The sequence below is a fragment of the Phacochoerus africanus genome, chromosome 2 (genome assembly GCF_016906955.1).
Source record: "Phacochoerus africanus isolate WHEZ1 chromosome 2, ROS_Pafr_v1, whole genome shotgun sequence".
In the NCBI taxonomy this organism is placed as follows: Eukaryota; Metazoa; Chordata; class Mammalia; order Artiodactyla; family Suidae; genus Phacochoerus; species Phacochoerus africanus.
The window spans coordinates 225,989,141-226,009,588 of NC_062545.1; the positions used below are offsets into that span (position 1 = coordinate 225,989,141).

Consider the following 20,448-nt stretch of genomic DNA (forward strand, 5'->3'; position numbering starts at 1 on the left):
CTCCAGGTACACAGTCGCCTCATGTTTCCCTCTGGCTGCTCAAAGTCTGCCTCACCCTCCAGAGCCATCTGCTTTCCTGCCCCCATCTTAACTTTCCTTCCCTGAAGGCTGATTTAGGCTATTTTGAGGGTTAACATTAAAGGTTCAAATACTTTACACTAGGGGGAGAAGAGTCAGTAGGTTTAACCTATTCCAGGGGATGTTGTGAGTCTTTGAAGCTTGCTACTCCTCTTCTAGAAGACACTGCAGAACAAAGGACTTTTCTATGGCTCATCTAGTTTCCCTGAAATGAACGTATTTTCCAGGCACAATATCCCTACTTGGCACGCACAACCTGTGAATTCTATAAACCAGAGCCTCAGCTTGGAAAGGAGAGCCTCACAAGGTCAAGACTGTGCATTTCCCATGAGAAAAGATCCAAATTCCCTAGCCTGGCATACAAAGTTTTTATAATCCATCTTTTAAACCCCCCCTCCATTCATTCACTCAAATATGGTGGAAAACATGGACAAGTCCAGCAGGGGATACATATAAGAAACCAGACAAAAAGAATATTGTGCCATGTGTAAACCCAAGGCAGGTAAAGGAGGCTTGGGAGTATCTTGCAGGGCGGGGGACAAACCCCTAACTGACTGGTCCAGGGAAGGAGTCTCACTTATCTGCTGTCTCCATATGCCTATACCTGGCACACCTTGTCATGCTGTCTAGCTTTGTACATGATGGTGTCTGTCTAGAAAGCCCTTTCATGATCTATCTAGGAAACTCTTAATAGCCTTTATGAACCAGCTTAATTTCTCTGACTGTACTTTGCCCTCTTGTTTTTCTCTGCTTTACCATGTCCCCCTCCCACCCAACCCATCCTCAAATAAAAGTGTGTTCTTTCCTTTGAGCTAAGTTCTTATACAGCGCCTTATGGAAATATATATCCTACTGACTCGCAATGACTTGTTTACTTGTCAATCATCCCCATTAAACTTTTGTTAAAGCCAAGGCAATAATGCATGTCTCTTAAGTCTTTAGCACCTAGCACAGAGTCTAGCACACACAGTGCTCAGTGAATGTCACTGAATGAATGAACCCACTCAAACTAGAATGTGGAAAATGTGATGGCAGGATGTCTGTTTTATCCCTTTTTATATTACTTTGTGAGATAGATCATATACAGATTGGAGCCCATGAAATATATATATCCAGAATAAAATGAAAACCCATGTAAGGACAACCCAGGTCAAGAAATAGCCCCCTCTAGTTTGAATGCATCAGAGGATGTTGTTTACTTGAACTGAGTGTGTCACTATGGCAAAGACACCAAATTCTGTATCTGACCTGAAATTATTGGGGTCTTCTGCCAAGCATGTCCTCATCTTGAACCTCTGGCCTGATATTATAGATACCAAATACTTGGCTGAATGCCAGGTAATTCCAAACATCCCTTGCCAGACATCATCTGAAATCTAGTGGCAGGAAACTATTCGCTCCACTGGACAGTATCTTGAGAAGATCTTGAGCATCTTCCTTCCCCCTCCTTACTGAGGCTGCAGGCTTATGTGGACTCTGTCACATTTGAGAAAAACAATTAACATGTGAGTCTTGCTGGGATTGTCTGCTAATATTTAACCTGGGTGGTGGATCAGTCTATTTTTGTTGTTGTTAACATAGATCAGTTAAAATCTTGCCGTGTTATCAGAAGGGATGTACTCTGCTCTGCTGAGTGGAAATCAGCCATCTGCCTCACTGCATTCCGTAGAACACTGTGCCTGTGCAAAGGCCCCTGGTTACGGGATGCATGGCAACCACTTCCAGCAATGCGGAGCTGGCAGGGCTCTCTGCATGGGTTTCATCCGGGCCCACTGCGGGGCTCCAATAGCTCTCTCTTCCTTCCTCAGCTGCCCTCCACAACCAAGGGCCTGCCTTCCCTCCCTGGTTTCCCTCCTCCTTCCTGACTCGTCTCTCCCTCTCTTCCTTCTGATCTTCCTTATAGCTGTCCAACCATCAATCTCTGCGCATAGTCTAGAATAAGTTGCTCAATAAATACTTCTTGAATCAGGCTGTAATTCTCTTCTCGAATACAAATTCAGCTAAATTGCAGGAAGTTATCGATTCTAGGATCCCATCTGAGTTCATTTTTCCTTGTGTGTGTGTGGGGGGGCATGAATCTATGATCATTACATTTAATCCAAATTTTAAATTCCTTTATAATAAACCTAATTCCTTTTCGTCTTTTCTATTGAAAAATTTCAAATTCCTTTATATGTATCATCGAAATCTTTTTTTCAGATTGTGTAAAAGCAAATAACAACTTTACTCTCTATTCCTTATTTCAAGGTTTTTTTTTTCATGCTCCAAATATTTTCTGAGCACCTACTTTGTGCCACACACACTTGAAGTGCTGAGGCTACAGCAGGAAACAAGGAAGATGTGTTTCCTGTTCTCACAGAGTTGGTATTCTAAAGGATTCTTATATTCTAGAATGGAGCTGCTCAACGAGGTAGCCATTGGCAATGATCAGCTGTTTAAATGAAAAATTAGTTAAAATGAAACAAAATTAAAAATTCTCTTTCTCATTCACACTGGCCACACACATTTCAAGGGCTCACTAGCCCCATGTGACTAGAGGATATCGTATTAAGACAGTGCAGGTCTAGATCAGTTCCATCATCTCAGAAGATTCCACTGGACAGGGCTATTCTAGAAAAACTTGCCACACCCACTACCATTCTGAGAGTTTAAGAAATCCCTGTAGCAGTGCCGTTAGATGATGTACTATGACATCAGACCATGATTCCTTCACATACCATCCTCCCTTTGAAATGCAGAGATTACATCTAGCATGCCTGGTGCCAATGTTTATTTTTATTGGGGACATCCTGTTATATGTACAAGATTGTTAATTCAGTGTGGTGGGATAGCATTTTCAACTGCTCACTCATTTTTCCTGCCTGTCTTTCAAGCAGGTATTGGTTCTGTGTTGGGGAAGAAGGGGTTTCAAGGTGGAACCCAGAAACAGCCTTTGAGTCTCTGGCTGCTTTTGTGTTCTGGATGTAAAACTCTCAGGACCTGCAAGCATCTGTAGAAGAGGCAAGAAGAAGGAGAATTTAGGAAACAGATGAAAGTATGTATGTTGGCAGGAGCAAGATTGGAGGGGAGAGGAGAATTGTGTGTCTGTGCATATGTAGGAGGGTACTTGAGAATGAATGCCAGCTTGCATGTGCTTGTGGGCTCAGGCCATGTGGTTTTCCTGGAAGTTCTTTGGGGCAGCAGGGAGAAAGCGTCGAGGATTTGGGATTGTGCGGAGACCCCAAAAGTCAGGTAGACTTGAAGGGTCACACTGATGGGGATAATGGATGTTTTTTAGCAGCAAACTGTGGACAGATTTCCCCAAACTACAACTTGTCCCCACCCCCAACATTAATTCACCTCAGGGGAGGTGAAGAGGGGTGAGCCTGAGGTCGTGATTTCCCCCCAGTGTAATGGAGTGGGTATTCAAGACAGAAATAGGTAGAATTATAATAAGACATAAAGTTGATTTTCTGGTAGCATCTGCATCTGCGACCTGGGAGCCATACCTACTCCTCAGGCACCAGAACAATTTGTCCCCAACATAATCGTGGAAACCGGAGCAATGGCCACTCCAGTCTGTGTCTGAGTCCTAGATCTCATTAGCCTCATCTGGCTTCTTAAATTACTTGGGCTCCAGGCTCTAGCTGTCTCAAAACTCCAGAAAAGTTGTCCTATCTATTATCCTCTATTTCTTCAATGCGAATTCCTCTGGTTAACTATTTTGCCTCCTGCTATTGTCCTCATATGATGTTGGCTTTCCGCCCATTGAATTTTCCCATAATTTCTCCCTTTCCCCAGAGCCTTCTGGAACACTGTTACCAGTGAACACAAACTCCTCTGCTTTCTTATCCAAGAAGCACCATACCCCATTTTCTTGCCTCAGCTAAAATCCATTTTGCAGGAATACATCACCTCCCTGTAACCTTCTCAAATGGGAACTGCACTTTCCTGCTCATCCACCATTGTGGATTCCCACAAGCAATGGCCACATTCTCTTTGACACTGTTTGCCTCTTCCATACCACTGCTTTTCATTTTTGTACAAAAACTTCTTTCTCCTTTGAGTTCCAGGTCATTTTGCTCCAAGTGTTCCTGTCATCCCTCTCCTATCATTAATACGGACACTTCAACCTCTGCAGTGACAAGCACAGAACCTAGCTTCATGATGCATGACCTCAATTTCAGAATATCCTAGAACCCATTCTTATAGCCACTCCTAGACCTTATTATCCTAAATTTTCCCACATCTTAACACTGAATGTCAGGGTAACACTCTGTCTGACCACAGCATCCTATCATCATTACTCCCCAGATCCTTAGTTTTCAGTGTACTTGGAGTTCAGGCTGGAATTCCAGTCCTTTGATTATTCTTTTGTTCTCCTGGGTACTTACCAACATTATAACCTTATTTATTTTCACTCTCCATCTTAGACCTTCTAAGAATAATTTTAAGAACCCCTTAAAGCCTCTTTAAAATCCCTGGTCCCTCTTTTTTTCTGCTATCCTGGCACAGCAAAGCTTCAGTCTTAAATTAACACAACTATTTGTTTTTCCTGATCTGGGCTCCTCAGTCTTGACTGAGAAATCAGACAACCTAACTATGCAAAGAGGTAGCCCTAAGCATTTCTTTGACATGTACTGAGTCAGTGACTTTCCTGAGGGGTGATTACAAAAACATTACTTTTCTCCTCAGAGACACCCCCAACTTCATGATATACACTTCTCTTCCTTTTCCATAGTAAATACTTTGCCTTGTTTCTCATTTGCTCTTAAATCACTGTAGCTGATTTTTGCAGTCCCTACTGAAATGGAAATTCTCTGGCCAAAGTCACCAATGACATCCTACAGGTCTAACTAAATAGTCTCTTTTAAACATTCACTGAATTGGACTCTTTTCTTGCATCTGATACTGCTGAGTCCTCCATTCTCAGTATTCTCCTCTGGCTTGTCTACTTGTGCTCCCCCATAAGCTCACCTACTTTCAAGGCTTTGACTGCTGGTTATACTCTTTATCCCCCCCATCTGTATTTCCAGCTCTTTCTATTCAGCTCCAGAGCTCTGTATACAAAATAGTCTTCTTCATAGAACCCCAAGTGAACAAATCCCCGCCCCTACCCCCAGCTCCTTCTCCCAAGTCCTCCATCTCAGTGAACAACAGCACTGTTAGACTGAACCAGAAACCTCAGAGAGAACTTCAACCCCTCCATCCTAAATCCTCACCCATTTCCTGCACTGCCACCTTCTGTACCATATGACTTCTGTCCAGGTCCTTCCGACTTTACCTTCCTGAAGTTTCATGCTGCCTATCTTCTCCATCCCAACTGCAATTGCATTAGCTAATGTTTTCTCACATCCCATCTCCATCCTTTTTATGGACCCTTTACATTTTGCTTGATAGCTTCCACTAAAACATGTATCAGATCATGGTACTACCCTGGGCATGGAGCATAACTCCTCTAAGATCTATGCTCCTGTCTCTCTTCAGACCCATCTGTGCTGCTTCCTGCCTCCTGCCTCTCATCCCGCAGTCAGCCATATTAAACTACCTGCTGTGCCTGGAACTTCCCATGCTAAGTCTCAGTTTGGAATGTCATTCTTTTCCTTCACACCCCCCTGCTCCCATCTGCCTCACAAATATCTACTTATATTTCAGGGCTCAGCTCAACCTTCCCACTCTTTGCCAGGCTTCATCTATTGTGCCCCTACTTCCACCCCAGGAAGAACTGACAACTTTTGGGGGGGCTCCATCTCCACATATACACTGTCCATGTCAGTCTGCCTCTCCTGAACTATAACCTCCTTGAAGACAATGTCTCTGTCAAGTTTGAATTTCTGTATCTTGATGTTCAGCTCATAGTTGGAACAAAATAAATATCCACTGAATGAGGAACGAACAATTAAAAATGGAGCCCAACCTGTGAGCAAAGGCTAAAATGAGTATGACAATGGAACAAACGTTAGTCACAAGAGTGAACTGAATCATCACAAAGGCCTGCAGGCAGATAGCTCTGCTGTTTGAAAGCCCGCTACACTTCAGTCTGCATTAGTAACCAAGTCGGGTAGGGATTCTCTAGATTGTAAGCTGACTTTCAGGGGCAGAAAATGGGGTGGTGCCTCACATTGGCTTGCTTCCTCAGCAGTTTGAGAAAACAAAACCTAGCAAAACAATTCCCCCCTTTCCCCGAAGTTGGCATTGGCTCAAGTTTTTCTTTTCCAAAATGCTTTCTTTGGTCAGGCAAGACTCCCCATGCTATAGCTGTTAGGCATTAGTGTGATCTGAATCCATTAGGGAAGGTCAGTCCTGAATACCAAACAGATGCAGAGCCCTGAGTTTCCAGAGCTGCAGTCTAAGGGCTGCAGCACACAACAGCAGCCATCTTCTCTCTTCTTGTGGTTCTAAGCTTCACCATGAGCAGGCATACTTTAGAGACTGGCCTTGACCTATCCCAATTTCCACACTTGACATGAGTCACGAATAACTGGAGACAGGAAAGTAATATTGGAGAGCATTTGAGCTTTACACGCACATGTATGCTCCTTGTTTCCCACAACACTTTAAATCCAGTCAACATCACAGAGACAGGTGTACAGACGGGTTTTGTTTTGTTTTGTTTGGTCTTTTTGTCTTTTTTTAGGGCCACACCCATGGCATTTGTAGGTTCCCAGGCTAGGAGTCCAATCAGAGCTGTAGCCGCCGGCCTACACCACAGCCATAGCAACTTGGGATTCGAGACACATCTGCAACCTACACCACAGCTCACAGCAACGCCAGATCCTTAACCCACTGAGAGAGGACAGGTATCAATCCTGAGTCCTCATGGATGCTAGTCCATGAGGGTTCGCTAACCACTGAGCCATGATGGGAACTTCTGTTTTTTTAATAGCAAAACTTTAGTAATAAATAAGTGGGCAAAACCAACCAAAACTAACAATAAAAATCCCTTACTCCAGATAACCTATTAATTTCAGATGGAAAAGCCCAAGGCAGTAAGAGAGAGGGAAAAAAAAAATGTGACCCATGCATTAAGATTGGAGAGTTAATTTAGGGTGAGTAGAAGTTGTCATGGTAGAAAGTAAGTTTTGGATATTCTGCTTTCACATTATGAACCAAACTTGTGAAAATACCCAGAGAGACAGAAAGAAGCACTAAATTTAGATGCTGATTTAATGCATTCGAGAGCATGATTCATTTTCCCCCGGCCCTGGTACAGCCCGGATAATCTGTGTGTAAGACAGACAGCACAAGGATGCCCTGTAAATAAAGGGAAGTCTCATTCATTCAGAGGCTCGAGGAAGCCAGAGACAGTCCATTTTCTCTGCCAACAAAGGTGTACTTCAAGTACCTCACACACCAACACATAGAACCAGATTTCTTAGTTGGCGAGAATCCATCTAATTTTAGCTTTGCCCTGGCTTTGGCATGAATGCGCTGGAAATTTATTCTGCTGCTGCTCTTCTCTCAAGTGGATTTTTTCCCCTCAGGCTCCAGTGGGATTCTGACCAACTCTCAGAAGCCATGCAACTTGGTTCACTTTAATGAGATGCCCAGAAGGATGTCATAATTTGGTAGCAGTGCTTTTAGCAACCCAGAGCCCAAATCCCCTCATGGTCACCCACAGATTCAGTCTTAGGGAGCTAGTATATATAACACCTGAGATGATTGTGGGCTATTTGAAAAAGACAAAAACCAGAAATCAACCAATGAGACAACGATAGCAAGTTCAAATCCCATTGGTTAATTAGGGTGTTAGGCAAAGTGTCTAGACAGAGCGGAGCATCACAGTCCCTTTCTGAGTCTCACTATCTGTTGTTTCCAAACACGATTTTTTATTTTTTGTCTTTTTAGGGCCGCATATGAAGCATATAGAAGTTCCCAGGCTAGGGGTCCAATTAGAGCTGTAGCCGTCAGAGTATGCCACAATCACACAACAAGAGATCGGAGCCATATCTCTGATCTACACTACAACTCACAGCAATGCTGGAACCCCAACCCACTGAGGAAGGCCGGGGATCGAGAACCTGTGTCGTGGATGCTAGTTGGGTTCGTTACTACTGAGCCAACTAGTATCCACTACTACTTCTGTCAGCTCCTTTCAAACATATCTTGTACTGACATCTGCTCCCAGCACCAAAGCAGATGTTTTAGCCCATGTAGGTAACTGAGACTAAGGTTGGACTATCATTTGTGTTAATCCAACCTGGCTTAGAGGTGAAAAGTACCTAAGTCATTTTATGACTTCCCATTCTTTTTCCCCTTTCTTTTTCCTTTTAGTCTTTAAGCACATTTGGAAAGTAACCATAGAAGTCTCATTCTAGCTTTTTTGACCTTATTGATAGTCTCTGGGTTTAGGAGAGACTACAAGAAAAAGAAAATAGAATGTATGGAAAAAACTTGTAGTTGGGTAACACTGTCTCCCAGAAGTGAGGGCATAACATTGTCCTCCCTTCTGGAGTGAGATAGATGTTAATAACGCACTGGAGAGCCCCATAGCCACATATGTTCATCCCAATTAAGAAAGATTATTTCTGCAAACGTGAAATGGGTTCAGCAGATTTTGCAGTTGAAAACAAAAAGTTAGATAATGGAGCACGTGCATCATGTTAGAAATGAGCCGCTCTGAGAAGGTGTGCGAGAATGAGCAGCATTTGGAGAGGCCCACACAGGGCACAGCCATGGGATGGTAGACCCTGGGCAGGGGGGTGGGTCCAGGTGGATATGAGATCCGGTTAGCCTGAACACATGCTTCACAAACCAACCTGGACATGGCACAGAAAAGAGGCAATACACCAGAGGGCAGCATAAATGATTTGTACCTTTCTCAAACAGCTTGGTACCTGGGGCTCCTGGGCAGTTCTGAATGACTGGGCGGGGTTGTCACCCAATTCCCCTTGGGTCCACCCAGTGGCATGATGTGAAAACCAAATCATTTAGAGGACAGGGATGTTCAAAGACTTTGGCCAAATATAACGACAGATTTGGGGGCAATCTTCTACACCCATTTGAGAAAGGACAAATAGTCTTTAGCAATCTACAAGAAAACTGGCTGATTTAGCTTAGAACGGTGGCTACCATTGCAGCCAATTTCAGAACATTGAAAAGGAAGGTAAGTGGTTGGGGAAGGGTATCATTCATCCAAGGCTGAGTTGGCTACAGATTTACATATTGGGATATGGGGGAGAAATTTATACTCACACAGTACAGCTCTAATTAACAAAGTGGGAAATCTATTTTCATACTTCATTCACACGAAACACCGCTCTTCCATCTCCAGGGTTTTTTCAAGTTCTAAACTACAATCAGCCCTTCTTTTAAGATAACAATAGATCCTCTTATTCAGCCAGATGGTGGTAATTGTTGCACTAGGCTGGGTTCATAGTACAACATCAATAAATGGCCACTTGTAGAGGGACAGACAGAATCCCACTCATAAAACATACCTAACACAACTCCCTTCTTTTCCCATCCCCAAATGATGTATTGTCACAACACCCATGGGGGCTAAATCTCATTTTGGGGAAGAAAGGAAAACTTGAAAGAGTAAAATAATGTAAGTGGAAAAGCAATTTCTTGGGGGAAAAAATAGAACATTTAATCTCTGAGGGGGAATGCTTACCAGGTGGATTTGGCCTTTAGGGACCATTTGAAAGAAGGAATTCAGAGGAGTTTTTCCCAGTCCCTGAAAAGCTGTCTTGGTGAAGACTGCACATTGTCAACCAAAGATACTCCAACTGGGAGATGGAGTTAAAATTCTTTCTCAGTGAGTTGTCTAAGTCTCATGAAATGAGTGTCTATTCCAATTAGGTGTTTCAAAAAATCTTCTTGCCTCATAATTCATTTTGAGAAGGAAAAAGTATTTTTTCAAAACCCATCATGGAAGAGAAAATGACATACTGGTATGTTCTGTGGCCAGTGTACACATGCTTTTCACAGGCCTGGAGGCCTTACCCTTTTTGGTGCTTTGTCCTTATTTTCCTGGTTTCAGTCCTACCTGGGACTGGCGAGGGTGGGAGGCGTGAATGCTGACTAGTCTCTGTTTCTGCTCTTAATAGGCTCTACTACCTGGTTATATAACCCTAATCCACGTCCACAGTCCAGAGCTCAGATGGCTGGCCTGTCAGCAAAAAAATGTTAATTCAACAACGTTGGATGTTATTTCTAGAGCTAAACTCCTTGGGGAAAATAAGAAATGGTTGCTCCTAGGATTCAACTTCTCCGCTCTAAAAGATATTTCTTTCCTAATACTTTCTTCTCAAATAATTGCCAATGTCTGGTGTGCCCTGACATTTGGTCCAAATAAAATGCTGGAACAGACTCCTAGGATATAACTATCTTCAAACACTATACAAGAGGGATGTTTACTACAGAGAATCAGCATGTATTAGGGCATGAAACGTCAGGGACCTGCTGGCACTCGCTCTCCACACTGAATCATTTCATGATATAGATACTATTTTTTTTTTCCTGGCATCTATAGCAAGCAACTTAGTTTATCACCTGAGGCATTTTCCATACTTCCAGGCAATGAATACTAGCTTCTTTTGAGTCTCAACAGCACATAATTTAAGACAGTGGGAAAAGGAGCTGGAGAATAGTTTCCAGTGCAAGGAAAACATCATGCAGATGTTTGCCCTCACTCGAATTCTGATGGTGAAACTGAGAATTGTTTATTTGTTCTAAAGTCAAACCTAAGGAATTTATTTTTTCAAGGCCGGGGGCTGGGGTAGGGTTGGGGAGTCATGCCGTAATATAGTCCTAATATTGAAATAGTCAACACATGGCCCTAGGATTTTGAATCCCCACAGGATTTAGATCTTTTTAATTGTTCATTTCTTGATGAAATTTGGCACACCAGAAGTGGCAGAAAGGACATACCTGAAAAAACACCGGAGGACTACTTTGCTAAAATTGTATATTCATCTTCTGTAATTGTCTTTTTCCTCCAAGATAGCAAGCTAGGAATCAGTCCTCTATCTTGAGCCATTTATTGAGAACAAACAAATGAACTTGGAAAATATATGACCCAATTGAAGTTAAATACCTGACTTTGGTGTATGAGAATCATAAACTTGCTTACGGTCTATCTGGTCCGCAAACACTTCCCCATAAATCATCCAATAGGGCATGTAGAAGATGTTCTTGGCCAATTTCCACGATGGCTCCTCATTGGGAAAGAGAATGGCTTGCCTGGCGACCCCAAAACTCATCAGCACCACCAGCATGATGATGACAAAGTACATCATGTCTATCATCTGGAAGGGTGGGGAAGCAGAGGGAGAAAGCAAAGAAAACCAGAATGACTGAGTGTTCCGAGGTGCTGACATTGTTGGAAACTGTTGAAGGAGGTTCACTTCTGAGACTGCTAAGGAATATGGAGACAGTGGGCTGTGTTCAGGTAAGAGAAAACTTGGTCTACTGAAGCCAATGCCCACAGAATCTTATCGGTAACTCAAAAATCATTAAAAATAAAAAGCTCATGTACAATGGAACTCTTCCATCTTCCATTGTTTTCTGTGGGACCTAGTCAAGACTAGGCATGAGAGTCATATAACATAGAAGTTAGAGTCTTTATATAAATGCAGTACTAACTTTTTTTCTGTTCCTGGGAAAGGCAAATGCTCTCCTTGGGCCTCTTTCTTCTCAGCAAAATTGGAATTGGGATAGTTGAACTATTTCAACAACTATTGCAATGAATTCTGTGACAGGCTAATGGAGAGCTGAGCAGCTCAAGAAAATAATCATTTGTAAAGGACAAACTAAATATCAGACTTACACTGTCTTAATTCTTTTGGCCCTACCTCATTGCATAGTGTTCTATCACAAACCAGTATCACAGCAAAACGCTCTTTCTCTGCTTCCTTCTGCAGTGTGTCCATCAGTCGTGGAGGGTGTTTTGTAGGTATTAGAATCAGGTAACCCAGTGGCTTACTGGCCCATTCCTGTGCTTGCTGTTGAAACGCTGGATTTTCACGTTGACATGTTTATAAAATTCTCTTGACTCCATGCAAGTACAATGCATGGAGTATTGTCCCTTTCTTTTTTGCTTGTTTTCATGATACGTGTTCTCTGGGATCTGTTTCTCATAGGTCAAGCTACTTTCCTTTTATCACCAAAAACAGGTGAGGATACAATAATGATCATTTTGCCTGGACAGAACCCACTGCCTTTTTTTTTTTAAGTTTGTTCTTATATTCTTTTTTTTAAATTGGAGTATAGTTGATTTACACATGTCTGCCTCCTTCCTTTAGAAACAATTCCCATCCATTTTGGCCACAGGGGTAGGTGTCTTTTCCAGGCTGGGTTAACCATGGTATCTTACCCTTTTGTCAACAGCGATAGGAGGCAGGCATCTGACAAAGACTGGCCGACCAGAATCCTTTCTTTGGATGTTTTTCAACTGAATCTGGGAAAAAGACATTCCCTTTCCTTCTCTGCTGTGATGTGATTCTAGAATGTCCGAGGCAGAATCTCCCACTCGTGAAACTGATCAGACTGAATGAAGCAGATATTCCAGGGAGAAAGAGAGCACATGTCCTAACTGTGGTTGAGGGCCTGGCTGCAGTAGCTTTTAAAGCACAGCTTCATCATGTCCTGGTGTAAATCAATATGTCACTCCTGGGCTTAAGCTAGTTGGAAATTGGTTTCTATCCCTTGCATCAAACCATCTAATACAAAAGACTACCTTTTCCTTATATAAGTAAAGGAATCCCATCCACAAAGAAAGGCTGATGATAATTTTATCCATGGTAATGAAGTCTTCAAATTAGTTTAAATTTTTTTTTTTTTTTTTTTACACATACACATTCCATGGTGTCAGTTATTGGAATTGAAACATTTAGCCTTCCTGTATGTCTTAGGACACTGGGGACGCAATATATTTTTAGGTCAATTAATCAACTTTCAAGGCAATTTAAAAATCTCTCAAGTAATGTCTGACTCTGAAATTAAGAATCTCAAAACTTTGATATCTTTCATATTTGTTCACTGTCCTTAAAAATGCATGCTAATTATTTTCACAATTTAGCAGCCTCAGAACTCTTAAAAGTGAACAAGCCAGCTATACTGAAACAGTTTTATAGGCAACATGGCTTTCTCATCCTCTCTTTTTTTTTTTTTTGTTGGCTCTTTGGTGTTTCTAGAGCCGCTCCCACGGCATATGGAGGTTCCTAGGCTAGGGGTCTAATCGTAGCTGTAGCCACCAGCCTATGCCAGAGCCACAGCAACATGGGGTCTGAGACGAGTCTGCAACCTACACCACAGCTCACGGCAACACCGGATCCTTAACCCACTGAGCAAGGCCAGGTATTGAACCTGCAACCTCATGGTTCCTAGTCGGATTCGTTAACCACTGCGCTACGACAAGAACTCCAATCCTCTCTTATCTTTTAAAATTCATCATTTAACAAAAAGTTCTATTAAAGAAAAAACATGAATGGATCCTTCATGTTGTGTTTATTTAGACTGATTAAAAGGTGGGTGGTGAGAGGAAGGTGTGTTACTCATGAGATTTAGGAACTAGTTTGACCCAAGAAAACTCAGCCAGTAAATACAGCAACTGTTCTCATTTCCAGGACTGTTTTCATTCAGCTTGTTTGTTAGATCTATTTAATATGTCAAAACAATTGAAGAAACATTGCTCCCAAACACTCAACTTCATATGTTTCACAGAAGTCTTAACTTACAAAAACTGAAATCTGTTGGAGTGCAGAAACAGGACATTATTAGTGAGAACTGGGTCTGGCTACCTCTGTTTTGAAAGCTAAATTGTCTAATTAGTTCAATATTAAGAGAGCTGATTCTGTATCATACTTTTAAATATGCTCTGATTGTGTTCTCTAGAGGAGAGCAGATCCTGTAGTGGTTAAACATGCGTTTTCAAGTGTAAGAATACCCGAGTTTTCATCTTGGCTCTGCTAGTGAAAACAACGAGGTGATTTGGGGCACAATGCCTTTTTTTTTCTCCCCCCTTAACTTGTAAAGTGGGGATAATAACAGTAATGCATATGATTTTTGTAGGGGTTAAATGAGATGTGTGAAACAATGTGGATTGCTTTTAGTAGAAGTTAATGTGTTATTATTATTTGAATTGAAAGGTCAGGCTGTGGAGTCAGAAAGACAGGAATTGGAATCCTTTGTTCCTTGCCCAGTTTCAGTTTCTTCAATTGTTAAATGAAGATGCTAAAACTTACTTCATATGGTTGTAATGACGACTAACACGTCTGAAGTGGTATTTGGCCCATAGTAAATAATAGCTATTATTGTTGGTTTTAGTCTACATTACATTAAGTGAGCTTGGCACCAGGCTTAGAGAACCACTGAGAAGTGGAATATGAAGGAAAGGGGTTGGAATTCCATTAAGTGATCCTGGACCCGAAGATTAATTGGAATCATACTTGATCAGTATTGACTCCAGCGATCTTAGCAGCCTTCAATCCCTTGACCACAGGGCATAGTGAGTGAGTACTGAATAGGGGTTTGCCACCATTGAGGGCCTTCTGGTATAATCACATCTGGGCACATTCTGTGAAGCTTCCAGCCTGGCAATTCATCTGGCTCACTGATAATTTCTACAGGCATATTTTACCCACTTTCTGGATCGGTGACTCAATTACTACATTATCTTAAAAGCTCCATGAAAGAGAATAAAGCCCCCAAATATACTTGTTTTCTACTTACACTTGACTGATTAGTGAAGGCATTCATAGGTGGAACATAGAAAAAAGGAAATCACCTCTCTTGCTCACTCCATCGTAAGGTTTCATTCTCATCAAAACTGGGAATACTTATGCCATAATTAAAGAGAGATATGGATTTTAAAATAATCTTGTTGCATTGTTGTAACTTTAGTTATTTCATGTATCTAAGTGTAACCCGACCTGTTAAAACTAATATCTGGTTTGTTTGGGTCTTTCCTGATTTATTGAAAAAGATAAGGTATCAATGAGAAAAAACAATCAGATTACATATTCGTCTAATGCAGTGGTTCTCAGAGGCCAGTCTGCTCTACAGGGGACACAGGGCGACATCTGGAGACAGTTTTGTTGTCGTGCATCTGTGTGTGTTTGTACACACATGTGCATTCATGTACACACATGTTACTGGCACCCAGAGATAGAGACCAGTGATACTGCTAAACATCCTATGATGCACACAGCACAGCCCTTACCACAAATTATTATATTGTCCAAAACAGCAATAGTGTCAAGGTTGAGAAATTTTGGCTTCATGTTGTAGCTGTTATTGTTCTTGACTTTCACTGGGTCCATTTGAGAATATGTTTGAGAATCTCACAGAAGCTTGATCTCTCTGTCCAGAAAAAATTCATACCGCCACACCTTTTTACATATAAATTGTGTGGAAGGTTCACAGTTCCTCCAAAACCTCCTCCAGAGACTCTAAGTGGAGACGTTCTGCTTTTAGATGTAGAAATTTTCACCACAATCTTAAATTCATTACTGAAGAACCAAAAAGATGATGAGTCTGAGTAGTAGAATATGATACACATTTTCTAGTCAAAAAACCCCTAAATGAACTGGGATGCAGTTGTAAGTAACTCAAGCTTATTGAATACAAGTTTTTCCACTCTAGAATAGCTTTGTGATATTTTCCCTAAACATTGCTGGTGTTATAAACACCAAGCTTTTGTACCAAAGGATTAGGAATAGAGCAGAATGAGTATGCTCTCCAATTTTCCCTTTTTCCATTGTACTTGAACAAACGATGAACATAATAGCAGACACAATGTATCAAATGTCTGTGAGCCAGACACTGCCGACCCCTTAACATGCGTTATTTCTAATTATCACCACAACCTTACAAGATGTGCATTTATTATTACTACTTGGAAAGGAGTAAACCACATCTCAAAGACAGTAAATAATTTGCTCATAACCCTTTCCTTTTAGATTCAAAATTTCCCTCACTTTGTATGAGTTTATCAGGGCTTTTGTAGGAAGTTTGTTATTGAAGCTTCATTTTAATAGAATTACATAATATTGACTTGCTTACTGAAAGGTAAATAGCAGTGATGTAAATAGTAAAACTTGAGTGAGAGCAATTCAGGACATCTGTTGACCAATTGTCCAACTGTTTTAACAGCTCACACAATGAAAGTGGAGTGGAGAATAATAGCAATGAGGCTTTGCAGCAAGAGCTGTTCGCCACAGTAAAATGGATGTACTTGGGCTCTCCACACATAACCCTATAAAGATTAAGCAGAGGACACATTTTGAAAAGTGGGGTAACTGACAAAAAGCACCCAGTGTCTGAGCATCAGGCTCTGATTCTTCCTCTAGTGAGTTTGGAGACGGAGCCAATTTACTCGTGAGTTCCCAGGTTCACACTGATGCTGTCCAACTGGGTCTCAGGTTTTATAGAGAAAGTCTGGAAAGTGGTGTATGGTCAAGGAATAGTGGAAAACATGCACAGCCATATGTGGGGAAGCATGTTAGCCTAGTACATGGGTTTTAGGAATAAGCAGAAGCCTCATTCTGGAACCTTATTTTTAAAAGGCAGTATGTTTGTAATGAAACACATGATATACTGACAGAACTTAATGTTCAAATCGAACTCAACCTAACTCAATTCACCTCAGTTTTTTTCCCGAGTGTGTAGGGAAAGACTTTTTCTAGAACTTAAGAAAAAAAGGAACCTATTAAAAATTTACAGTGGAGACCCATACCTTCTCCAATTTTCAGCTAAAATGTAACCATGTGAAGATTCCCCTCCAACCTTCTCTATGCACCTGTGGTATTTTATACCCATCTCTGTTACAGCATCCTCACACATGTATGGTTAAGCCCTTCTCTCATCATCTGCCTCATTGAGTGTCTTTAGATACCTAATTCCTACTCAAGTGCTTGTCATAAAATAGATGTTGTACACACACACATATATATATATATACACACACACACATACATATCTATGTATGTCAGGAAGTGAATGAGGAATGGTTAATTCTCCAGTTTTATACATATATATATGTATGTAGTCAAACTTCTGAACACTCCAAAGCAATTAAAAATATAAAACACCCCCAGCGCCATCTCAGACTTTGACAGCAGGTCCAAATGAATTATTTCCTTCTTTCTGTGATAACCACTCCTCTGAGAGGTTATAACATGGAATCAGAGGACCCTGCTTACCATTTTTCCAATCATCATTACATATGGGCCCAAATACTTGTTCACGCCGAAGATGTCTAACAGACGGATGTACCAATAAATGATGTTCACACAATAGATGACCCTCCCGTCGCTCCTGAAGGGCTGGTCTTGGAGACGAAGGATCATTCCAACAGAGAACAGAAGGATGGCTATGAGATCTGTGACATTCCAGTACTCTTGGAGCCACACCTTCACTTTTTGTAGCAACTTCCCTGGCTCTGACATCAGGATCTAAGAGGCAGGAAAGAGACCGGGGTTAGGTCTGATTTCTGTTTTTATTTTCAGCCCAGCTGGAAAGTGCTTGGTCTGCTAGCTGCATCAGTAGCTTGTTTTGTCCACCTGTATGTACTCAGAGGCTGGCTGGCCTCAGCTTAGCTCAGTTGTGTATAAGTACTGAGTTTGATCCTTTGGGATGCGTAACATTTCTAAGGCATGCATTAGGGTTGTGCTATAAATTATAATTATTTCTAATACCCGGCAAATCTCCAAAAATCCTTTTTCATCCCAGGAAACAGTGTCACCCATATTGAATAGCTCAAGCCACTAATTTAGGACTCCTTCATTCCTCCCTTTCATGCCCATATCCCCTGCATCAACACAACCTATCACCTCTATTTCTAAATACAATTTATTCCAACCACTTTTCAACCACCTCCATTGAGGCCACTCTGGCCTAAGCCACATCAAACAGCCCAGATGATTCCAACAGCCTTCTAACTGGCATTCCTGCTGCCACTGTTGCCCACCTGGCCTCAATCCATTCTCTGAGCAGCTCAGAGAAAGCCAAAACAGCCTAAGCCATGATCTGGGTAGTGAGTACACAGTTGCATGGGTAGGGGAAAAAACTCATCAAGCTGTATGTACACATAGGTTTGTCTTCTCACAGGTGAATCATACCCCAATTTGAAAGATTTGAGACATATGAACAACAAAAACTATGGCAAATTATGGTAAGTGGTGGCTTCCATTACAAATACAGAAAAATCCGAACTCCTTATGGTAGCTTCATTTCAAATCCCACCGTATTCTTCCTGCTCCCTTCCCTGAGGCTATAGTATTCTGCTCTTACGTATAACAAATCCATTTTATACTCAGGATATTTGCACTTGTTCCCTCAAGTTGGGCATTTTCTTCTCTCAGATTCTTGTTTATCTGGCTCCTTCACATCCTCAAGTTCTCCCTATAAATTTCCTCTTCTAAGAAAGAACTCCCTTGATCACTCCCCCTGCAGTGGTCCCCACATCATCAAGTCACTAATACATTATCCTACTTTACTTTTTTGAAGATGTTATCACTACATGGAAATCTTGTGTGTGCACATATGTGTGTCTATATGTATCTTGGCTGGCTGGCTATCATCTATCCATGCATCCTTCTCAACATCCCTCCATCTCTTATCTTGCTCTCTCCCCTACACTGTCAACTTTGAGGACCGACTCTTTGTTCCTCAGGGCCTGAGGCATAAGAGACAATAAGTATTTGTTGGCTATTGGCACAGACACCTCACAGCACTTCTCCACTCCTTTGTATATCCCAGCTTTGGGTGGTACTCTTATCTTAAATCTAGAGTACTTCTTGCTGCCACACTATGAAATGCACAGTTGGAGAGTAGGAGTTGCCACCCATACTGCACCATAACCCACCCCAGGACATGAGGAACCTTGAGAGGCTAGGTAGCAGGGCTACTTCACGAATCATTGGTGTATACCTCTGAGATTTCCACCTCCTCAAGCCATGACTCACCCCTTTCCTGACTAAGGACCTCTCAACAGAGTGGAGAGCAGAGACTGGGCTCAGGTCTAATCAGCAGCTATTTGAATCCCCAAGACCCCTTTAATGGCTTGCCTTACCCTGAAATATTAAGGAAGGGAGGTCATAATAAGAAAGGACTGGGGCTTGAGCAAGATACCAGGGGCCACCTGGTAGCCTCATTCCTCAACCCTGGCCCTTAGCATGTACCAGAAGCACCTGGAGGGCTGGTGAAAACACAATTGCCTGGGCCCATGCTCCTGGCCTTTCTGCTTCAGTATGCCTGGTGTGGGGTTTGAGGATTTCCATTTCTAACAAGCTCCCAGGTCATGCCAGTGACAAGTTGGGAGCCACTGTTCTACGCATGAGGAATTCCTGCAGCAGTTATTGTTCTGACGGCTTCTGGCCCCCAAGCTCCATCTTAACTAGCAAATGGTGCACATGGGCACGCAAGCAAGTGCTGGGGGGTAGTGAATGCTTTGGCATTTTTCTATCCTTTTGCTAAGGCTTATAGTATAACTTTTTAAAACAATGAAATTTTTGTGAAATCACAACATAAAAAAAGATCAGATTGACTGGGGTGAGACAGGAGTGAAAAGGGCACCTTCCCTTCTCCAGCCAGCTCTTAGGTACCTTGGGATTGCAGGGCTCTGAGGAGTGCTCCAGTTTGCAACCACTGGGGGAGTGGAAAGAGCGGTGGACCTAGAGCTGGGTCAGTCCGCTTAAGACCCACCTCTGCTTTGCAGCTGTGGAATGCAGAAAAATTGCTTAATCTCTGAGTCTTAGTTCCCATACCTAGTCAAGTAGGGATGTCTTCCCAACCACCATTTTCCCAATGGAGCTGCAGGAGGCAGCCCCACAGAAGAGAAGGCCCGCCTACCTCACGGGAGAGCAGTTATGGGCTATTAAGGGATCACCAGGCTTGTTTAGTGACTATGCACATAAGTATGTGGTGCCGGGAAGGGGCGGGCAGAGTGGGAAACCACAAAGCCCTCCTTGTATAGCCCTGGGAAGGCAGGGAAGCCTATGAAACTTTTCCCTGTTTCCAGGACCTTGTGACTGAGGTCTGGGGGGCCCGAGTGCTCTGAGGCTGCTCAAGGAGGGATCCTAGGCACAGGAGCAGTTCTTACTTCCCTAATGAGCCCAGGGATGCCGGGGAAGTGGCAAGGGGGCCACCTCACCAGTGGCTGAAGAGGGAAAGGTCAAGTACTTAGGTAGCCAATGCTTCCAGCCCCACAGCTTCTTCAACAAGGACTCTAGGTTGACCCCCTGCTGACCCCAGGCTAAAAAGCCCTGCCCGCCCTCCCTGCTGCTATATGCTGCCTCAGGAGAAATAGATAGCCAGGCCTTGAGATTCCTGGCAGGCCGCCGGCTTGGCAGCCTCTTCCAGAACAGTCCGTGGAGTACAGACTGCTCCCTGTCTTCTTCCAGTCTAGTCCCTGGAGAGATTCCAGTCGCCCTGCTCAAGTCTTTC

General features: G+C 42.5%; 1 protein-coding gene across 2 annotated transcripts in view; it reads right to left on the minus strand.

Moving 5' to 3' along the window:
• The window catches only part of TRPM3 (transient receptor potential cation channel subfamily M member 3), a 529,690-nt gene that overhangs the window by 40,279 nt on the left and 468,963 nt on the right, over positions 1-20,448 (minus strand). For both annotated transcript variants that reach the window (XM_047767762.1, XM_047767760.1), the window contains 2 exons: positions 17,205-17,456; positions 11,135-11,309 (listed from right to left, as the gene is read on the minus strand). In XM_047767762.1, coding sequence (XP_047623718.1) covers positions 11,135-11,309; positions 17,205-17,456 — 427 coding nt within the window. The remainder of the gene's footprint in view (positions 1-11,134; positions 11,310-17,204; positions 17,457-20,448) is intronic.